Source organism: Anas platyrhynchos, chromosome 7 (genome assembly GCF_047663525.1).
Source record: "Anas platyrhynchos isolate ZD024472 breed Pekin duck chromosome 7, IASCAAS_PekinDuck_T2T, whole genome shotgun sequence".
Lineage (NCBI taxonomy): Eukaryota > Metazoa > Chordata > Aves > Anseriformes > Anatidae > Anas > Anas platyrhynchos.
Genome location: NC_092593.1, coordinates 35,890,549 through 35,913,352, shown reverse-complemented (window position 1 = coordinate 35,913,352; position 22,804 = coordinate 35,890,549). Strand labels below are relative to the sequence as shown.

At 41.2% G+C, this 22,804-nt stretch overlaps 2 protein-coding genes across 2 annotated transcripts; both read right to left on the bottom strand.

Annotated features, from left to right (window-relative positions):
- Positions 1 to 107: 107 nt before the first annotated feature.
- On the bottom strand, positions 108 to 4,036 carry ASNSD1 (asparagine synthetase domain containing 1). Its single transcript, XM_027460973.3, has 3 exons — positions 2,555 to 4,036; positions 948 to 1,129; positions 108 to 436 (listed from the first exon to the last, which is right to left on the bottom strand). The coding sequence occupies exons 1-3, from the start codon at positions 4,034 to 4,036 to the stop codon at positions 175 to 177; spliced, it is 1,926 nt and encodes a 641-aa protein (XP_027316774.2). The 3' UTR covers positions 108 to 174.
- On the bottom strand, positions 2,552 to 6,599 carry ASDURF (ASNSD1 upstream open reading frame). The gene is made up of 4 exons (XM_027460977.3): positions 6,408 to 6,599; positions 5,443 to 5,496; positions 4,984 to 5,059; positions 2,552 to 4,127 (listed from the first exon to the last, which is right to left on the bottom strand). The coding sequence occupies exons 1-4, from the start codon at positions 6,555 to 6,557 to the stop codon at positions 4,057 to 4,059; spliced, it is 351 nt and encodes a 116-aa protein (XP_027316778.2). The 5' UTR covers positions 6,558 to 6,599; the 3' UTR covers positions 2,552 to 4,056.
- Positions 6,600 to 22,804: the final 16,205 nt, after the last annotated feature.

Below are 22,804 nucleotides of genomic sequence, written 5' to 3'. Positions count from 1 at the left end.
TATAAATGCCTTCATAATGAGATCCTACTAGTATGCATTTGTATTAGTTGGATGACTGTAAAGTCAGAGTGTGTAAAAAAAAAAAAAAAAAAAAAAGACCAACCAACCAAACAAAAAAACACAAAGATTTACTGAATGTACATTTAGGATAAATACAACATTTTGGATGCAGCTTTATAATTCATCTACTGAAAGTAATTTCAGTCGGCTGCAGGTGTCAGATGCTTTTTCATTGTTGCTCTCCAATTTTGCAATCCGAGATCCAAACTGTACAGCCCTTTTTGGCAGAACAGCTGAGGCTTTAAGACCAAGCTCCTTGGCTACAAGGCGCAGAATCAATTTCTCACCAATTCCTCGAGGTAAAGTCAAGTCTGCTTTTTCTGAGATAGGCAGTGAATTGAGGAATGAAACAACATCTTCATCAAGAAAAGGAAACCTAAAGACAAAGACATACATAGCAAATTATAGATACACCTTAAACGTTGGTGCCAAGTCTCCAAAGCAGGTATACTGTGTGAGAGGAAGAAGGATTTAAACACAGGAGCCCTCAAGTTTTCAAAACTGATGCTCGTTCTTGCTCTTTGCTTGAGCTTAGAAATGCTGGCTTTATACCAAGGGAAAAGAAAAAAAAAATCAGAAAAACACTATGAAGGAAAAAGATAAGTTTTAAAGTAACGCTTGAAGATAAACATTAAAGTGTTAAAATACTACAGGAAGCTATGCTGTAACTTGAAAACAAAACCATTTACACACTACATTCTCACAACCTTCTGAGTTCCAGGCATTCATAGCTAACCACAAATGTTATTAGCAGCATGAACACAAATTAAACAGAATTAAGAGACAAAAAAAGTGCACACAACTTTCAAACCGAGCTTTCTCTCAGACTGATAAAACCAGAATCTAACCAGCAAATCCAGTTTTGCTTCATGTTAAAACAATACTACCTGGCTTCTTTTCCGTGATCACCAATAATTCTGTCATCTCTACCAAGATTTCTAGAAGAAATGCGTCCTAACTCCATTTCAAGTTCTTTATTTAGACCTTCTAAGCCGTATTTTTTGAAGCAAACACGATGTCGAGAATACCCAGCAAGTTGTTCATCTGCTCCAATGCCTGTAAGCACAACCTAAGAGAACAGAATAAAAGAAATTTTTGTTGGCGTCCGTGCAAGCTAATAATAAGTAACAGACCTTAAATGCTTAAGTACAACACGATAAGGAAAGTAACTTTAATATATATGTTCTGTATATATTACTACGGTGATGGCACGTTCCTTACATATTTACACAGCTTACCAGTAAAGCCACTTGGTAACTTTAACAGGTTCGTGATCAGACCTAAGAAGTACACACATTTATACTCAAGCAAGCAAAAGAAACTGAAGTACTGTGTGTCAGAAATGGGTATCTTGGAAGAATGTCAGTTTCTGTTACAATAAACAGCACCTGCTAAGCACCAGCCTTTAAAAAATTCATTGCCAGAGATGGTGCTATGTCACTTTAAGTAGTTACCTGAATGTACACCGAGATTATATTAATTTCCCAGCTACTGGGTTAATAACCACATTACACCACGTAAAAATATTGTTGTCCTGTCTACTCAGTGATATTCACGTAAAATATCCTCAACACTACTCTACCTGATCTTCTACTGTGCCTTCAACAGCAGCTCATTGTATAATAACCAGTCATGACTAACCATTTTTTTCAGCGTACTACTAACGTGCCACTAGCTAGTTAGCAACCACATTTACCTGCACGCAGTAGCCACTGATAGGAGAATGAGATTGTCACTTGGGTTTGGAAACTCACACCCCATTTCAGCATATTCTGGACCTGCTGTGATTTTATATTTTGCAAATCTGAGATGCACAGACTTGAGCAGAGCAGTCAACTAAATAATTAGTGATTTACAAGTGGTAGTTTTTAAGCACATCATAGCATCACTCCAACAGCTTCTATGTTTTTGAATTGTTCTGAATATAAAGCATCAGGAAATTGGGTAGGGATGGGGGAAGGAATGAACGTATTTTGTATTTTGAACAGTCATTCAATCAGACTGTAATTATAAAAGATTCAAAGTAGTCATCTTTTCTGTCATTATTAATGTCTGTTTCATCCTGTACATTTGTCTAAAGGAGCAGCTAGTAATTTTACAACTTCTAGGTGCTACCACAAAACAGTATCACTTCACTTTAATTAAAATTTCTCTCTAAATTTATTAAGCTATTCAGTTGGATTGAGTAACACTTCTCTACTACTGAATTAAGACATTGAGCATGAGGTGCTGGGTGTTATTTTTTCCTAGTCACTGTTGCTTATTCAAGCTTACTGAACAGCTACACACATTACAGGACAAAGGAACTGAACAGGTTTTAATTCCAGAATTATAAAAAGATTATCAGTCCAGAACTATCCTGCATTCAGCCACTGAATTTCAGAAGCGTCATGAGTATTAAAAACTGCTGCTAATTTCTGCAATGGAACTATTTTCACAGTCAAAAATCAAGTGTAAGAAAGAAAAAATAAAATAAAATAAAATAAATCAGTACCTTTGCAGGACTTTTATATGGTTTTATTTCTCCTTGTTTACTAACAGACCCCTCCCCTCTGGAAGCAAACCAAATTGCACAGCCGATGCTGTCATCCAAGACTGTATCCAGTGGATAAATCAAGTGATTAATGCGTTGTTGTCTCATCTCTTTCAATTCCTCTAGCGTAACATTAATTTCCACAAAGTTCCAGATTCTTGAGGGGTTAAGGGCTTCTAATTCTTTCAGTCCTGCCCTACCAGTGATTCTGTCAGGGACATCAAAGCAAGACAAATGACCACCAGTTTTAGCATCCGTCTCTTTACAGCTTTCTAGACAGCTATGCAAATCAAGCCTTATTTCTTGGTTGCTACGTTTTTTAGTAGTACCCTTTTGCTTAGCTTGTTCTTTCATCATGAAAGCTACGTTGAGAAGATCAATTGGTTCCTCCACAGGAACGTGGCGATCAGCAAGGGCTGCAAGAACCATAGAATCAACACCACCAGAAAAGAGCACTGCAACGTGGGCTTTCCCATGAGAAAGGCTTTGAACTTCTCTTGTTTCCAGTTCTTCATTTCTACAGAGTAATAAAACCCGCCTCTTCACTGCTTCATTTAAAACATCAATAAACTGATGGACTAATTTTTTCCTGTGTTCCTTTGCAAGAAATCCTTGAAGAGTGTCAACAGAAACCATAGGGGTAATGTCACTAATATTAGTGCTTGCACATTCGTCTGAGGCTTCAGAAATTGTTTTATTTAAGGGGATAACCGGTGCTCTGAGACATAGTTTTGATTCATTCATCACAAGAGGTATGTGACTTGGTAAGTCTTTTGAAACTTGGTCCAGAACATTAATGAATATTTCTTCTACTGTTTTCTCTGAGGAGCTGTACTTCCATGGAAAGACTGCTAAAGACAAAGATTTAGTTGTTGCCCAAGCTTTGAGATCAATTTTGAAAATTCCAGATGCTGGGACTTCTTGATATTGGTTACCAGATTTAGAATAAACACTTACAGATGTGAGACAGAAAGCCCCATCAATCTTATTACTGAATTGCCAAAGCAAACTACGACGACCGAAATAATCTCTACCAAACCATAAACTGTGTTTAGAAGCCTGATAATAAATAAAAGACCATGGACCCCGAAGCGATGAGAGGAGCGACAAAATGTCAGCTTCATTACTGCATAATTCAAGATGACGAAACATAACTGCAGTGTCATTTTCTGTATCTCCTACAGGCAATCCATTGAAAATTTCTCCATTCCAAAGGAAAATACAGTTATTGGCATCTTCCAGAGGCTGAGGAGTCAGTACTCCCCTCAAGTGAAGTACATGGCCAGAAAACAGACACTCATATGACAGATCAGACGCAGTTTTTATCAACTGTTGGCTACTGTCTGGTCCTCTTCTTCTCAGACAGTGGTGCATGTCTTCATTAAAGGAACCATGAACAGTGTGCTGGCTAGGCAAGGTAACAACACAACAAATACCACACATCGCGACCAAATTCAGACCGGCTACTTCTTGATTTTAGTCTTCTCTGAATTTTCCATCTCCTGATGTGCCTTCTTTAATTCATCTAATACAACTGTGTGATAAAAATACACAAATAATTAGTTCCAGTCAGTTTAGGAGTAAGCAAGTTTAAGAGCATATCTAAGAAATGAGTAACTTTAGCCACTTGTTCAGTTAAAGAGATGAACATAAAACTCTTGAAACAAAAGGTTTATAATACTGATATAACACAGTTAGTTCACTGTAGCCTATTTGTCTTCAATTACACAAAGTTTATGATTTTTCACCTCCTCAGTGGAAGCCACACTGGAAGTTTAAGAATTGAAGAAATGGCCAGCTATTGCCTACATAATCAATAGGATTTACAAGTTCATAATAAGTGAACTGTTAAAGTGTTAATGCTGTAAATCCAATCAAAAGAAGTGAATTAAATTAGTGGTTGTTCATTCCAAGAAGTCTATTTATACATTTTTAACCTGTTCAACCATCAGCTCTATTTATCCTCCATTATTCTGCTTTCCTGATTCCACAAATCCAGTATTTTACACAGCTGAAATTTTCTAGCCTAGCTTGCAGTTCAGTTTGTCGTTATTTAATTTATATTCATTCCATAGAATTTTGGGGATTTTTTTTTAAAAGAAAAAAATGGGACCAAGTGCACACAGATTCACAAAGGGCACAAATAATAGCAACTCCTCTGCAGGGGCAGATGTTCTCCTTCCTGTCTCAGCACTTGCTTTTGTATCGTATGCATATCATGCAGAAACATTTTCACATTTATCCAACCCAGAGAAATAAGCACCCCTGAAGCGTATGTCTCATTTAACATGCAGTTGCCAGTTTTTCATATTAATGTATAAATTTTAAAAGCTACACAGAGATCTTTTAAACAGTTAACTGCTGGATTACCTTTTACTCTGCAAACTTACTTTTGCATTGAGACAGTGTTTCTGTTCGGTCTGCAAGGAAGAATATGTTGCTGTTGGGTTGCTGCTTATAAACTTTCTGTAAAACAAAAACAAACTGCATTAAGGGAAAGTAACAAACTCAAGCAACCACACCTCAGCAGAAATTGATGCAGGTTCACTGAAATATCCTTCACTTTTAGGTCAGAAGGGTTACTTCTACCCTGCTGACAGCAACGCTCTCATGTACATTTCAAAAAACACTTCATGGTCAGCCTACTCCTATTTTGCATTTGTCTCTTCCTCATGCTTATGGGATCATATTTTATTTTAAAACATATAAACATGAGAAGCAAGAATATTTAATGACGTCTTCTGGTCAACTCAGACATCATAACTTAGATAAAGCATTAAGAAAAATACCTCAGTGCCACACTGTATTACACTGGACAAATAGCCAAATGCAAATCTGTAAGTACTTACCCTGTTCTTCTTCAAATTAGAAAGCTCATCAATTATAACTTTCTGCTCTTTAATCTGAAAAGCAAAAAACATAATCCAATTTAATTATTACAAATAAACTATTGTGTTATAATCCTGGTGGGGAAAAACCCTTACCCATATTTTAAAGACAGCTACAAGAACACACAGTCACTGTTCCCTGAATGGACTGTTGAAGTGAAAGTGGACACAGGAATGAAAAAGTGGCATTAAACTACCCTTTATTCCTGACTGCAATGCTTTGGGCCAGGTAACTGAATTACCGTTTGCAGACCTCTTCTGAATTTTAAATGAAGAATACACCTGTAGGCTGGTGAAGCAGTACTAATAACTGCTCTGGGAAGGGGCTACCTTGCGGGAATTGGCATTTCCCCTATCCCCCAAAGCAATCATTACTGGGAAGCCAGAGTATGTCTAGCTATTTATGATCAATATCTCTACCTATTTATGATCAGAGATCACCCCCAAGAAAACAAAACCAAAGCAAAGCAATGTGCGAACAGCTAACAACAAAAATATCAAAGAACTTTTGGAGACCAAAGTTTAGCATAACCTCTACAACACACTTTATAATGACAGATATTCTCCAGATTCAAAATGAAACGGACAAAAATAAATACATACATTAGAAAATAAAATAACCCCCCGTTCCTAAAACTGTATTAAAACTGTCCCACCAGACACAACAGCGGTGCCATCTTTTGCTGCAGAGTTTACAGGCTGCAAAACTTCCGTGCTAGCCCTGCACGGCTCCTCAGGCGATTAAGGAATGACAGAAACCCCCCGGAGCTTATAGGACAGAAACTCAGCCGCGATTATGTGGAAAACCCCTGAAGTTTATAGGACGGGGCCGCGTGGTAACGCAGCCCCCTGACAGCACCGGCCCCCCTCTCCTCCCCACGGCAGCCAAGTGGCTTCACCACCCGCCTCGCCGCCCCTCAGCTCACCCTGCGGCTCAGCTGGTCCCTGGGGCACAGCCCGGCGTTGTCCCCATCGCCTTCCTCTTCCTCCTTCTTCTCCTCCTCCTCCTCGCCCCGCCGCGCCGCCATGCCCCGCTCTACACAGGGCTTCTCGCGCATGCGCGGCGCGGCCGCCATTAAGGGCGGGAACGGGGCGGTAGCAGCGCCGCCGTGTGAGGGAGGGCGGGAAGGGGAAAAATGAGGGAAAAAAATGGAAAAGAAAGAAAAAGAAAGAAAGAGGAAGAAAGGCCCCGGGCTGCAGAGTTTGGTATATGCGTCAGGAGGTTGCAAAGCAAGACCATTTTTGAAGTCTCCTTGGTTAAACGAGCTGTCCCCATTGCCAAGGGTAGCGGTTGGACGCCTCATCCTTTTGCGCCTCTTTCCCAGTTTATTTAATGCCCCCAGCTTGGGGTGCACATCCAATATCGGAGCAGCGGTGGTGTGTCTGGTCTGGACACCAAATGAGAGGCAGAGCCAATCGTTTGGGACTACCAAACTGCAGCGTTTGGAAACAGTCACAAAGGCTGGGAATAAGAGAAGGCGGCATGGCGAGTAAAGCAGCAAGGGGCTTCGTGCCCAGGGTGTGCAGCCCCTCAGAGGAAGCCGAAATGAAACCACCACATGGGAAGGTATATTTTTATCCCCAATTGAAGTGTTTGCAAACAAAAATTGGTTTGGCAAGTTCATTGTGCTGGGCACGTGTAAAAACAAAAATCTCCACCTTACCTCTCACCCTGGAGACCTTTTTCTGGCCTCAACTCATGCTTTGTTGGCAGTTTAAAACAGGAAGGAAGCCACTAAATGGCTTGTGTCAGGGTTGCTGAAGGCCACAGCATTGTCAGAGGTGGTTTGTTCAGTGATTTAGTGGATCTCTTCCAATTTCGTGCCATCAGTGACTGGAGTCCAGCTCCGGTGTATGGTATACTGGTACATTATAGGGCTCTCTTATTGTTCTCTTAGAGAACAAAATGTTGTGATGGGGAGAATGAAACCCACAAAACAAGTAGATCAGTATCCAGAGGGAAGGGAAAACTAACCTGCAGCCCATGCGTGGATTGCATGAATTTCTACCGTGTCAGGCTAGAGCAGCTGTTGCTACAATAGCTACGGGTGTACCCACGAGCAAGTCCAGCAGTCTCTTTATGCAGTCAATCTTACAATTTATTAGACTGCTGATCGGTTGGAATGCCACTACAGTATTGCCACCAAAAAGAAATGCAACTGTTGAAATAAATACTTGTATTAAATGATTTTATAATATTGGCAAAGTGTGCCAATGGGGAGGCATTTTGTGCTCACATGTTTTTGAAGAGATTTAAAATGCCTCAAACGATACAAACGCAATTATTAGAAAAAAATGATTCAGTAAATGGGGCCTCGTTCTGATATGGCACCTTTAAAACGTGAATGCCTCCAGCAACAGGACTTATTTCTGTCATAATATTTATGTGAGAAAGCATCAGGCTGTGTAGTCATCATATACTATCTCCTGTATTTTTGCTTTGTTGCCAAAGTAGATTTTGTTTTACTGTGATTCTGTTGGGAATATGAGCATTGAGTGGTAAGTCCCAGTCTTGATTTGACCATCAAGCTTGATAATTAAGCCTCAGTCACAGAATCATTATCATAAGAGACAGAAAAAAAAATTCTCTTGGCTTTACTTTCTTTACTTTGATTATTTAAGGAGTACAGATGAAAGTGCGGATGTTTCTGAATAAGCACCATTTTATCAGTCAACTTGTAGTTTATGAGTGATGATGTAATCAGTGTAGCACATGAATTTATCTGCAGTTTCCATACTTTGATGGCACTGGTCTTGTCCTTGTCAATGAGGTGCGTGCCGTTGGTGAGCCCTTTTTGTTGTCTCTTTAAGTACATGTAAGAGAAGCACAAGTGAGGCCTGCATGATGAGGATGCTTACTTGAAATTGACATTCCAGAGGAGATATGAATTCTGTGATACTTACAGATAGTGAGATTACATAGTTCGCCCCATGATATGATGGTCTCAGTTCTCTCTCCTTCATTCTGCTCTAGGTATATTGCAGTGATGCATCTGTCTTCCTGTCTTGCAAATACATCAGGGAAGCAGAGAGTTGTTTAAGTGGCAGGATGATGAAAACGCAAATAATAGTATCACGATTCAATATCATAAATAAATTTAGGCTGAGAAATGGAGAAGGAGCCAAGTTAGTATGACAAGAATGTTCTGAAAATGATTTATTCTAAGGCAGAATTTTATTTGGCTATGAAAGAAATGTTATGTTCTGATCCATGGTGACTGAAATGTGTATCTCAAAAAATCAGAAGTCTGCTGATTTTCACGGAAAATAGAGCATATATTTATTAATGAGTAATAGTGGAGGGCTTAGGTAAGACTTTATTAAGCAAATTGATGTAGGAACATTAGTGTTGTGTTTTTGTTTGTTTGTTTGCTTGCTTGTTTGGTTTTGGTCTCATTTTATCCCTTTTCCTGTCCCGTGGAGTAATTCCTTTAATCGGAGCACCTCCCAGCCGCCTGCCGGCAGCGCATGTTATTTGCTGTTCTGTTACAAAGGTTGCTGATTAAGTAACCCGGTAGTCAAAGTATAATTTCTGTAATGACGATCCCTTTCATGCTCGGTAATAAACACAGTTAATGTTTATTCATCAGAAATGTTGTTGAGATTGTTACATCGGTTGGTTCGTGTATGCAGGAGTGAGTAATGGTCTCGAGGTGTAGCAGCCGACATGGAGCGCTTTCAGCTCCTGGTCCTACCACGTGTTGTGGATACGTGCTGATCGGAACGTGCTTTTGAGAAGTCCTTTTAAAGATGAGTGGCTTCCTACTGCATCCCTGCTCCTGAACGTACCCATGTTTTACCCGCAATAAGAGTAGCCTCGTTTAAAACTCAACAAAGGAAAAGCTCTGCACCTTTCCTCTCCTTGTGCAGGCCTGTGAGGTCAAAAACCAGCCTCACTTCAGGGCTGCTCCAGCTTGGTGCTTCAGGTGTGCCCGCGTGTGAGAGGTGGGGGGGTGAATGCTCTCACCAGGTCTAAAAGGTGAGGTTGGCAGCTCAGTGGGCAACGTGGTTCCGCGATAACAGCTCTGCTCAGCCTGCCTCTGGTGCTCCGGGCTATTTTTAGCATGAACCTATTTCGGGGAGGTAAACTTGTAAGGTTCATTCAGTTCCCAGAGGGGGCAGGCAAGTGTACATGTACAAGGAGGGGAAGTACTCAGCTGGGGCGGGGGAATGAGCTGTTAGCTGCTCCAAGTCTCCCAAGAGCCTGGAAATTTTTGGCAAAGGGGCTGGAGGTAATTTTATCCCAACAGCAGCCTTGAGAAATAACAAAACAGGAGAGCTTCACCAATGCTTTCCCCTTGCTCCACGGGAGGAGTACTGGCTGGGAAAGGATTCCAGCTGCTGCCAGCTGGGCCGCAGCCAAGGCGGCCTTCATGTGTGCTTTCCCTCAGGTTTCCTCCTGCCCAGGGGATTTTACTTCCTAACTGGAGGACTGCACTTCCCACCCGGCGTGTTCTCTCGCAGGTGACACAGTAGGGGTTGTCGTCCACGTGGGTCACAAGCACTAAGCAGACAGGGCACTCGGAATTCTTCTCGTCTACATAGCTAGCTGAGTTAGACAGGAGAAAACCATTTCTTTACTGTCTTGCAGACACTGGTAACTACTCAAATTTACTTTGTCTTTGTGATGCTTGAAAGTCGTTGGAACTAAACACAGGGCCAGGACAGCTGTAGCTCTAAGGCTGGCCACAAGAGAGCAAGCTGAACCTGTGCTGGCTCTGCGGCAAACCCAGAGCTGGTCAGAGACAGAACAGAGCCTGGGTTATAGGACCGGTAGATAGGGGAGTGAGTGGTCAGGTGGTATCTGCATTGCTTTGTCTTTTTTGGAATCTTTTCCAAAGATTTCTGATCCTGGGTTATTTGGGGTTCTGACATTGCAACTTCAGGATCCACACGAGTAAATTCTGAGGTATAACAACGATCTCTATGTTAACTTCTCTGTCACACCTGTATCTTAGTAACTTACTAACTCATGCCAGGGTAGTCCAAGAAAATTCAAATTGCTGAAATTAATCAGTGTAGCTTCACAGTAATCCTTTTGCTAATTTGATTGAGATGCTGGGATTTGAAGGAAGTCAGGTTAGTTTACACAACTAGGAATCTGGATCTTTGTACCTGAATCTATGCAAAGTTGTGGTTTGTTTCCTTAGGTTAAGTATCTGGATTATCAGTTGCACAAGAAACCTTGCAAACCCTCTAATCAATCTGCTTTAAAAGTCCTATTACTGCAAACAAAACAATCTCGGAGCATTTTGTGAGCTTGTAGCACAGCCAGGTTTTTTCAGGATCTGCTTTTGATACACTTTTAAAGCAATCAGTGACCTCCTTTGCACAAAACTTCTGTGTTGATCAGATGCAGGCAATTCTTCATTTTCCAATTAAAAGCAGAATTTCATCCCTTTCACACGGAATGTTTCCAGGCTATTGTGAAAGTAGTTAAGAACTTGCACAGCATAGTCTGTTAATATTTTTTTTATATTCTGATTACATTGCTTAAAGCTTCCGAGTGCATTGGAGCTTGTTTATAAAGATATTCCCAGCATAGTCTTTCACCTGATGATTTAAACATAAAAGGTCTAAAAATAGACTTTTCCAAGTCCACACCATGTTCTCTGGTGTAAAATTGAGATATCCCTAATGAATACAAGGTCCTTTCTCCAGGTCTGATGTCGCTATAGCTGAGAATGCAGTCTGAACTTTAATTCTCATATCTTTCCTTCCTTAGTGCAGAACACCTTGCTGTGCACTGCTGAGTTCACATGGGCTGTAGTTTTACTTAGTAAAGTAGAACAAAAAGATTTGGGTTGTCATACCTCTTATACAGACTTGATAAACTGACACGGCATTCCCTCACATATGCTAAATAACCAACACACAGCTTCACTTTATTAAGTGTCCAGTTTGAGAATGGGATCAGATCTCTAGATATACCTTTTGAGCAATGAATGTTCAGGCATCTTAAAAAATTGAGTGCTCTGTCTCGTAACGACAACCATTTTGTTTACAGTGCGAAGCCTGGAAGCTGGAAGCCCTTCCTTTGATGCTGTGAAAGGGCATGGGTGTGAGCAGCTCCGAACTGCCTGTGGACAGCAGATGGACCCGTGCCTCATTTGTGCTACCTTGGATTGGGGCATCTCGATGCGAAAGCAGATCACTGCTAATGTATCTATCTAATAATGAAAGGAGAAGAGAACTGCACCAAACACACGCCGAGAGAAGAGGCAGCCTGACTGGGAGCCTGTTTTTTTGCAAGCTGAGCTAGGAAGCCTGAAGAAGAATAGAAGGATAATGATGTGCTCGCTCCTGTTTCCTGTTGGGAGATCCTCCCTGTTGGTAAGTACTGTGTTTAAAATATTATGCACAACTGATATTTTCTTGAAGATAAAACACAGAGATTAGATTGCTTTGAAGGAGGAGGCAGGCCCAAGCAGTATGGGCTAAAGGTACAGAAGTGGCAGCCTGCTTGCGATATTCCAGCAGGAGTCTCCTAGAGCCAGGACCTTTGTCATTGCAGAATTACATCCCATAAGGCAGGTTCCCTCAGCCAGGAAATGAACCTGCCCAACTGTGAATTTGGGCGGACCAGAACACATCTGAGTAGGCTGGAGGGAGGAGGAAATGCCTGATACTTTTGCAAAGCTCTCTGAGGCAAGAGTGATGGTAAGGCTGGTCAAAGGCACGCAGCTGGATTAGGATTTACCTAGACTGATTTATTAAATGTGGTGCTCTTGAGTGCTCTTTGTTGCTTTGTCCTCGTTTTTACACACATGTGGAGGTAGTGCTTGCTAGTGAGCAAATATAGCCTCTTGAACACCAAGGACAGAAAATTTAGTTTTCCCAGGGTCAGAGAGGGGACTGATTTGGAAGGAAACTCTCAGGTTTTCAAATTCTGATGAGCCAGAGGACATGTTATCAGACAGTTTGTTATGCTTTGCTTATTTTTATACTTTGTCCTTTGTATCTTATGCTATGCTGAGGGCTTCCCATTTACCCACTGCCCTTATTATCCTCGAGCATTTTTTTTTTCTACTTGAAACTTTGGTACAAATCAGCCTGCACATGTCAGGACAACCTGGGACCCACATAACTGAAGTCCTGTTGGAGCCTAGGATGCCACAGTTAGGTGAGCTCTGACAGAAGAGCTTAGAGAATAGATCTCATGAGACATTTATTTTAGAATGTCATGGGACAAAAGCATCTTCGATTTGTCACGTTGGCATAAAAGCTGGAGAAAGGCAAAATTCACTAGTCCTGAGTTGCTGCTCTGTCCTGTGCAGTACTGAGATTGCCATCTTATTTAAAGTCTGAACATCACTGAGAACTAACTGTTCTCACAGTCACTGACCATATATTCTTTCCCACTTTTACCACAACTTTTGGAATAATTGCAGCTGTTAGAACTGAGCAAGGACCTGCAGCAGTATGAAAGGACTATAGCTACTGTGAGGTGTAAGAACCTCATCTCTTAGATGGTATTGCAGCACTCAGAAGGCTTCCTTCTTCTCCAAAGCAGAACCACTAGACACTGAGAATCCAGCAGTGGAAATCTTAGTAGGCTTTGAATATTTGTATAGCTGTAGCTGATACAATTATTTGAAATGTAGTCATGTTGACTGCATTTCTAGTACTCACAATGGTGATTTTTGAATCGGGTGGCTCATCATTTGGAGCCAAAACCACCACGAGGGAGAGAGACGCATCACTACATAATTCCTGGCATGTGTTTGACCTGGTGGATATTTAGCAAAACATTGCCAATGACTTGGTACCTAACAGTGGTTTAGGTAACAGAAAACTTTAAAAAGGTTTCTTCTCTCAGTCAAATACAGGGCCATATGTGATAGAGGTAGCCCAGATAAATCATATAATTTTACAACATTGAACATCAGAGTAACACACTGTTTTTATAAATATTTATTTAATGAAAGATATTGGTGTTTAGCACTTCTGAATTCAAGACGGTAAAGTAGGTGTCTGGAGAAGAAACTATAACATCATATTAGACACCTGTAAATTAAAATCTCAGCCACCACACGTTGAGAGTTCAGTTAGTGCTGTTAGAGCAACCTTTTAAGACTTTCTAAAAAGAGAAGAATATGAGACTATTGGTGTAACTTGACCAAGATGCTAAAATGCCCTTGTTAGCAGTGGAAGTTAGTAGTAAGACTAGCAGATTGAGAACAAACAGCCTTTGTAAAATTCTGCTTACAGTCTTCATAGGCTGAAGATGGCAGCAAGGTAAGTAAGGTAAGATTACTTGGGTGCAAAGGAGGAAAATTCAGAGCGACCTATGAGCAACATGCGACCACGTTTGATTCTCTCTGGACCAGAACAAAGAAGCACAACATTAAGTTGTAATTGAAGAACAGAAATTCCTAGAATTATGCCAGTCCAAAAGGAGGTGTAAGTTCTTCCAGAAAAAAGGAAAACTGGCAAACATTTTTCCCTCTCTTTGGATCTTCTGAGCCTTCTCAGGTGGTTTCCTCTGGGATTCTCCCAGTAAACGTTACACAATAATTATCAGGGAGATGATGAATTTCAGTCCTTGATGTGGAAGCTCAAAAGTGGTACTTGAGGAACGTGGTAGATTTTTCAAGTGTGGACTGTGAATATTGACATGGCTTTTCCTTATAATGCACCAAAAATAGCCCACAATATTATCTCTGTCATAAAGCTATTTCAGTATACTTGTACCTGAATTACAGTACTAAGTTGGTACAAGGAAAGTTCTGCTCCTACTGATACCCAGCACTCTGTGGAAACAAGTAAGTTAGAACCTAAGATATGACACAACCGGCTGCGTGCAGTCAGGTCAAAGGTCCATCTCGGTCTGTAGGCTGCTTCTGGCTGTATTCGAGAGCTGAAGCCCGGAAAAAAATATGCAAAGAGCTATAAACAAGAAAATAAAATGTTTCAAGTGCTGATTGTACTAAAAAGGTGATCTGTGGGGCAGTCCTTTGGTTTTTGCAAGCATGCTGCCTTCTTTAATGAGATGAGATGGGTTTGTTCCTCCTGCTTGCTGGTAAAGGAGGAGCCAGGTGCGTGCCTTCTCGGAGTAGAGAACGAAAGTGCAGTGTATATAAAAACTCTGGGGAACTTGTCAGTTTTTCCAGGTAGACAGCTCAGCACTTAGGAGGAATTTTTAAGGAATAAATGTTTCTTTGCTTCTTCTAACTTACTGGACTAGGAGAACTACAATTTTCTAGCACAAGGGAATATTAAAAAGGAAAGGAAAGACACATTGTCTCTCAGTAGTAATCTGCAAAAGAGGTTGTATTGCAAAAATCCCTTTACAGATGCTAGGATGTGTATAACAATGTGTGCTTGTAGGATGCAGAAAGCAAGAAGTAATTAATTCCCCAAATGGCTGCTGGAGACCATGCTACATAGGTGAAATGATGGGGGAGCATTCTCACTGTTCCTGTCAAAGCCAGGATTATAATTTAGTCTATGTTTTAATGCCATGTGGAATGCATAAGACCGCACTGCTACTCCAAGGATCCCTGCAGCATCTCTCCCCGTGGAAATAAATAAATAAATAATAATAATAATTAAAAAAAAAAAAAACACACACACAACAAAAAACAGGCCCAAGCCCCTACAAGGCTGTGCCTGACACGCTGGTGAGCAGAACTTAAGTGATATGTTTGCCACCATGGCTAGTGTTATACTGTTATGAAGTTATACTGTGTTCAAGACAGTTAAAGGGTAGAGCTGACAGGTTTGGCAAATACTTTCTGAAAAGGCCTCTCTAAAACAAGCAAAAGAGACTAACCAGGCCTTGCAACTGCCAGATTTGCTCTATTAGTTACACTGCTACTGCAGAAATTATATTAAGATGCTAATGATTGAAATAATATTAACTAGAAGGATGCCATGATCCTCTTAAAGTCAGTGAGATGATGCCATTGCCCTTTCTCTTCTTGTAGTTTACTTACTGGAAGTTTTATTGTAGCTTTTATCTGAAGTAGTTAACTGACTTTTAAACCTCCATTAAATAAGTCCACTAAATGCAGTCCTACAAGGTTTGTCTACTACTGAAGCAACAGGTTCTTAACAGCACACAAATCATTCAAAGTATTTTTGGCTAAGAAAGGAAGGCTCTCGTGTTCAGTTACTGCCTGTGTAACTTACACTTACTTGTTTACTGTATCTTTACACGAAGTGTTGCCAGGAGACTTTGCCATGCTTATTTTCAGTCACACACTTGAAGAGAGTCTTGCACATTACATGCTTCCTCCTTTGCTGTTGTACTTTTATTTTTGCAGTAAAAGAGCTAAGAGCTAACAACCTGGAGAGATAAATACATCTTCGTATGACCGCTGTTTGGCTGTCAGTAGCTGTGACTTCTGCATGAGCAGACACGCTTACGGTAGTTTTTTGGTCCTGCTAGGTATTTACTTAGGCTTTCAAGCCTCACAAATAAGCAGTAAGAGCCTCTGAAGTACATGCTCCTTCCTCTTCATTGCTTTCATAAACAGATTTCTACCAGAGACAGGTTTCAGACATTACTCGATGATTGAAATCACAGATGTTTTCATGACTTTTGCATAACTACTGTGGGAGGTTGTACACATGGTTTCAAATAATTGAATTAAAACTAGAAAAACATCTGTCAGATTCATAAGAAACCCATTGGGTGAGTTTAATTTGGCAAAGGAATCTTTGCACTTTTGATATATTATTCATTTGTTATTAAAAGCTCAAAATCATGTTGAAAAATGAGAAAATTAGGTTCATACATTGCGTTGGGAAATAAGCATTTCTTGTTCTGACTAATAATGGGAAAAGGAATTTGAGTTTGCAGTCACAATTAGTATTTTAAACTGCAATAAGAGTCACTATTATGCGATAAACCGACTTCCATATAGGAAGTTAGATGGATGATCTGCATCTTCCTTGATGAAATGACTGCTAGTCCTCAACACCAAGTCCTCTGCTTTAAATAATTTGTATCACACAACTGTTGATTACAAAGTGACACGAGCAAGAGTTAGCTGGTAAAGACCCATTTGGATGTCTGCGTTTGTTTGGTAGGGAATGTGAGGAACATGGGGTTGAAGGCCTTGCTTTTGGAGGATCCCTATTAGCTTAAATGGATGAGCTTGTGTGTGTGTGTAGAGAGAGAGCATTTTGTGTACATAAACATACTTCATGAGATAATAATCTTCCTAGACATTCCAGTAATTCTGTAAATAGCATTTTTGCTACATAATTGCGTAGTGCGTATGTGTATATATATGTGTGTGTGTGGCATCAAATAAGAAGCTTGTAGTTAAGCTCAAAAAAAAAAAATCATTTCCAAGTTTCATCGTTCCTGTGAAAAAGTGACGCAGAGAAAGATAAAATATTAAAACTGTGTGTAGGCTAGCTTAAGAAATTGCCAGTGAAAGTGAAATAAGAATAATGTAAAATGTTGGTAAGGACTGAATTAACTTAGAGAAAATAGTTAGGGAGTTGAGAACTATGTAGTAAAATTATGTGCTAAGAAGGAGACTCTTTACAATTCAAAGTGGAGCTGACTGTGCAATACAGGTACTGAATTTGTTTGTAAAACAGCTTTCTGACTTAAATAGTTCCAGATTCTTGTGAATGTTTTGTTAGGTCTGGGTAAAAGTCACTAGGAATCAGTGGACAAGTGGCCACAAGTTTGAGCAAGCTCTTCTGTAGAAACCCGCTCCAGTTTCAGAATTAAGTTTGAACTTGATCAGATTCTGTTGATACGTGATGTTTAAATAGTGTGTCTGATGTAAACTACTTGAAAGATACCGTATGGGTAGTGGAATCTACTGGAATAGCTGGTGCTCTGTGTGGGGGACAAGGTCAGACTTCACCTAGAGGATAAACTCATGTCAGGATGCAGCCCTGCGTTGAAGCCCTGGTTTTATAGTTTAATAGATGCTGTTCTACTTCTGTTTTGATCTGCCTTGAATAGTGATAAAAATTTTCTGTTAGGCTCAATTACCTCTCAGGATGCCAGATCCTGCTCTGAATAGGATTTCGAAATCATCATGGATAACTCAGCTAATATTTTTTCAAGTTTATGCAAGTCATTAAAACTCAAGTGAATTAACACATTAATAGGAATGAAGCAGGAAAGAGGGCAATTTCCACATCACACATCATGAATCAGACCCAAATATGCATCTAAGAGCACTTGAGTTTACTGTTTCCTTTCAGGCACCACTCCGTTCCAATCACACAGAATCCGTAACTATTTCTTTTGATAACACATTCAGTCTTATTCAAGCTGCTTTTAGATTTCCAGAGCTGAAGGTAGAGCACGTGGCTGCGCTGTGTACTGGGCTGAGGAGGAAAGCTGGATGTTTAACTGTAGTTACTGGCTGCTTTGTTTCCTAGTCACTGCAGAGCTGTGAGTGTGTTTCACCTTCTGATGCTGAGGACATCAGCGGTAAAGATTTTCTGTACTAATACACAGATAGGGAGGTGATTTGGGGGAGAGGGGGGAGGAGAAGTCTTGTATTCAGCCTCATCCCTGCACAGCTGCTAATGACAGGTTGCGCCATCTATCCAGCCGAAATATCTGGCCCTACACAGAACAACAATGAGGAAATACTCACTAGATGATCGGCAAGGAATTTGGTAACAGTGTTGACATTAATTATGTTTCTGATCTAACACCTCGTTGGTACTACGTGGTTGATGTGTGGGAGAATTCATGGACAACTGTATTAGAACTGGAAAAGTGGTTGAGTGGGACATGCAAAATGGGATGGCTGCCCCTCAGAAATGTCATTAAATAGCAGAAAAAGGACCTGTGAACGGCAATGTGTTGGGAACTGGATATATTCATGATGCACATAGTGGGAGAAATGGAATGCCACAGAAATTCTAAGCTAAAAATGCTGGCTTTTTAAGAGACTAGTTTTAGGAGCACTAATGTCATTTTTTTTGTTGTTGCGGTGTACAGTAGAATAAGTGGAACCACATCTCATGCTTCAGGGCATCAGAAAGGAATTCAGGTGTCAGAAAGGAATTGTTTTAAGCCCTCAAGTCTCCTTCTGCAGTGGTGTGTGCAAATGCAGCAGTGCCTGGCACATCTAGCTCTATTGAAATCTGCTTTTGTAGTATTGGCTGTTGGTCCGAGCAAAAGCCAGGATGCCAGACACTTAGATTGACTGGGAAAGATCTGATGCTCCAGCATCAAATTTTCTGGTTAAGAAGTCAACAACAACAACAAAGCGTCACAGTCTTAGCTATACCTAGCTGCTGGTAGCTGTGAAGTAACAGAAGTAGAACAATTTCACAAATGCCAGTGTTGTCTGACTTGTTGTCTTGCATGGGAGGACAGGTAGCTGCCAATGCTAACTTCTGGTTAGCAGCTTCAGTTCTGATTTTTTCTCTATGCTATTTAGAGTGATGAATTGAAAATAACTGGATCCAACTTAAGTTCTTTGCATTTGTGTTTTAATGTGAGTACTTTTTTTTTTTTTTTCTTTTTTTTTTTTCTTTTTCCTGAAGCATTAACTCTGTTTTTTACTGAGAGACATGACAAAGGGGAATTCAGCTTAGGCATTAATGTGATCCATTTAAATGACTTTCTAACTAGTTCATCTTTAAAAGACTTTATCATATAGCTGTAGGCAGTAAATAGGTCTTCTTGCATGTGTTTATGATGTCTGAATTTCTGATGAGCAGAATAGGTGGCAGCTGTTTTGAAATCATACTTAGCTCATGCACAGAAGAAGGATTCAGCAAGATTTCATTATTTAATTCTTAATAGCTTTTTTTCTCATCAAACTGAATATAGTTGGGGGCTTGAATCAAGTATTTCTTGCTGCATATGGAGCACGCTGTGTCTAATTCAGTAGTGGGCTAATCACTTTTGTTAAATGCAGCAGTTAAGGTGAATAGGCTGAGGACATTTTTGTTCTGTGTGTTACTGTCATTTCATGTTAGCCTGTACTTTTAGACCTTTGCACTTTAAAACTGTTAGGCAGGCTTCCTGCCTGACTTCGGTGCCATCACTTCATGTGTTTATTTACTTACTGGTTTGTTGGGAAATAAAACTTCACCTCTGAGAATTTTTAAAAATCATCAACCAGCCCTGCATCGCTGTGAAGTAATCCCCATTTCCTGGCCAAAATTATTGCAGAGGACGGCTGTGCACAGTGGAACAGCTGCAACATCCGGACTGAAAACTCGTCTGAGGAGGGAAAATGGAGTAATTAGTCCTTGAGCTCCCTGCAGGCTCTACCAATTTATCAAAAAAAAAAAAAAAAAAAGAGCTATCTTTAAACAGGAAGGGTTATTAATTTGAGGACATTCTCTGTGTTACCCAGCCAAGTTCAGAGCGTGCATTGTGAAAGGCTCTTGCTAGGAAGAAGCCGTGTCTGTCAAGCTTTTGACACATACCAGTTTTCCTGCAACCAGAGATTTGATGAAAGAGCAGAGCACCACACCTCCCCACTCGCGTGTGGGAAGAACATTTATCAGTGCTTTGTCTGGGACACAAATGATGTTGTTGAGTTTTCATTCTCTGAGGTGACGAGCACTCTGGCCCCTGTCTCGAGGCGCATACCTCAGGACGAATACAAATCTGTGTTGTGGAGTATCGTGCTGTCCTTTTCTACTCCTGTAACTACTTCTCCCACAGCTGCTGGTCTGTCTCCCTTTGACTCCCTGAGGCACTCAGGGTGCAAGCTAAACAGCCGCTCACTCCAGTTGCTGTTAGTTACTGTTTTCTTGATTATTTTGGCAGGAATGATTGCACAGCTGCTTATTTTATTTAATTATTTATTTATTTGTTGCCATTAAACATCCCTGGGGACTGAAATCCTTGTTCTGATGACAGTGCGAATATTTCAGCTTGTCCAGGAGCCAGGTAGGAACTCCTAAAATCCTAGCCCAAGAGGCTAGTGCCTCGTAGCCTCCCAAATTCAGATAAGCCAGCTGTGAAAGGCAGTGCCACCTCCTAATGCCCTACAAGCTCCTGAACAAAGGTGGGTTTTCTGAAGTTTATAATGTAACATCATCTTTCTTCTATTTTGTTATGCTTATACGTCACCACAGCTCATAATACACGAACTCTGAAAAAAATAATTTCACCTGCCACCTTAGCAAAATAAAATCCATTCCAGGCTGTCAACATGAACGAAAATGAGGCAGGAACAGATGCAGGAGATACCTGGCAGCTGGAAGCATTAATCCCTTTCTCAGATGAGATAAAACAAGACGCAGATGAGGACAGTCAGGCAGTGGAACAGGTTCTCCAGGGAGGTTTTGTAGTCTCGAACCTTGGAGGTTTTCAAGACCAGACTGGATAAAGTTCCGAGTAACCTGATCTTGTAGCTGACCTTGCTTGGAGCAGGAGATTAAACAAGAGACCTTGTAAGGTCCCTTGCAACCTGAATTATCCTGTTATTCAAATCTGTGATTTCTAGAAAAGCGTGAAAGTGTCTAGCATCTACAAGGTCGATAAAACCTCCCACAATCTGACCTGATGTTTGCCTGCAACATCCTCCTTTCTTTTTTCTGCCCTTCTTTCCAGCCAGGCTGCTCCCATCTCCTGTTTCTGTCAGTTTCTGTGCGGAGCGCTACCTAAAGCAGAATGACTGAAGTTGGAAGGGACCTCACCCCCTCGCCCTGTGTTCCAGTCTGCCCATTGTCTCTTGTCCTGGCACTGGGCACCACTCCGCTGAGCCGGGCTCCATCCCCTCTGTACCCTCCCTTCAGGTATTTATAGAGATTAGTAAGACCCTCTCTGAGCCTCCTCTTCTCCAGGCTGAACAGGCCCAACTTTCTCAGCCTGTCCCCACAGGAGAGGAGCTCCAGTCCCTTAGTAATCTTCGTGTCTCTCTGTTAGACTGCCTCTAGCATGTCTGTGTCTCTCTTGTTCTAATGGGCCCACAGACAGACACTGCCCTCCAGTCCTCCCCAAGTGCAGGACTTTGCAATTCTCGTCAAACTTCGTAAGTTCCTGCCTGCCCACTTCTCAAAACCCTCTCAGCCCATTTCTGAAAGGAGGTTCCTGTCAGCTGTTTCTCAAAACCTGTCTCCCACACCCACTGATCTGCGCCAGACTCCAGTGCAAAGATTGTGCTGATCGCTTCTCTCCGAGGCTGTTTGACTTCCATGAAGTTATCCTGGAGGGAGGAGTGGACAAGGACAGCGTGTACCATATTATAATTTCAGGAAGTTTTGTTATTTCCTTTCATGTGCTCAATTACTGAAGTTAATCTCCTTGCCTCATTCATGCTGATGATAGCCCTGTCTGTGATCAGTGCCACACTGTTTCAGGTACAGTAGCGTTTTTGACCTGTCCAGCCAAGCCACTTTCATCTTCTTACTCCGGCCGTTCTTTAATCCTCACGTTTTCCCCAACACCTGCAATATATTACTCACATCTTGTATTTCAGACTTCAGTTAGGTTAATTGCACTTTCCCTCCTGCCCCCTCTGTTCAAGAGATGTGCCGTTTGCTCCTGCACCTGCACTCTTTGTGCTGCTGCACAGTCACTCCTCCAGTAATGGCAAGACACGCAGTGGACAGCGGACTCTGAAGACCTTCAAGGAAGGTGGCCCAAGGAGAGCCCAGTACAGGGGACAGCGTTAGCACTGTCACTTTTCCTCCCAAAGAGCTACTTCTGACTCATGAATCCTGCTAACAGTGCACTTCCCATGGGGATTTTAGAAGTGCTCAGCATCCCACTGCAGGACCCTGCTGCAGAAACGCGAGTGGTATCACTGGGGAAGGAGCGCAGCTGAGTTTTAGCCCTTTGGAATTTCTCACTTTTAGCACAGTAGATCTGTAAACCCAGCCACGCGTTTTCCTGCATAAACAATTCTCAGCAAGTAGCCCAACATGGTTAACCCTGAGAACTGACCTCCTTTTTAGGAGTTACGGTGTCACAACGAATAGAGAACTGGGTGCTAAGCCGCAGCCCTTGTTCCTCGCAGTTAATTGAGTATCACCGGGTTATAATGGCCATTGTTCCAACAGCAGCCTGCGCACAATAACACCGCTGTTCCCTGTCTCCTGCTCCCTGGCCTCTCCGTAGAGTCGTGCTTTATACAATTTGCATGCGGTGAAACTGATAATAATATTCTTTGAACACTGCCTCCCTTTCCATGTTCGCAGAATACTCGACTGACATTCGTGAATTTAACCTCTTACTGACCCATTAATTATAACAAAGATAATAATTGTCATTTTACAGACAAGGAAATTGGAGGATATAAAACTAGACGTGACTGTACATGACAGCTGTCTGAATTTACTGTGCAGGACAATGTTCATCTGCAAAATTTAACGTTTTGTAACTTCTCGAGTGATGTTATTTATATGTGATGTTCTTGAAAAC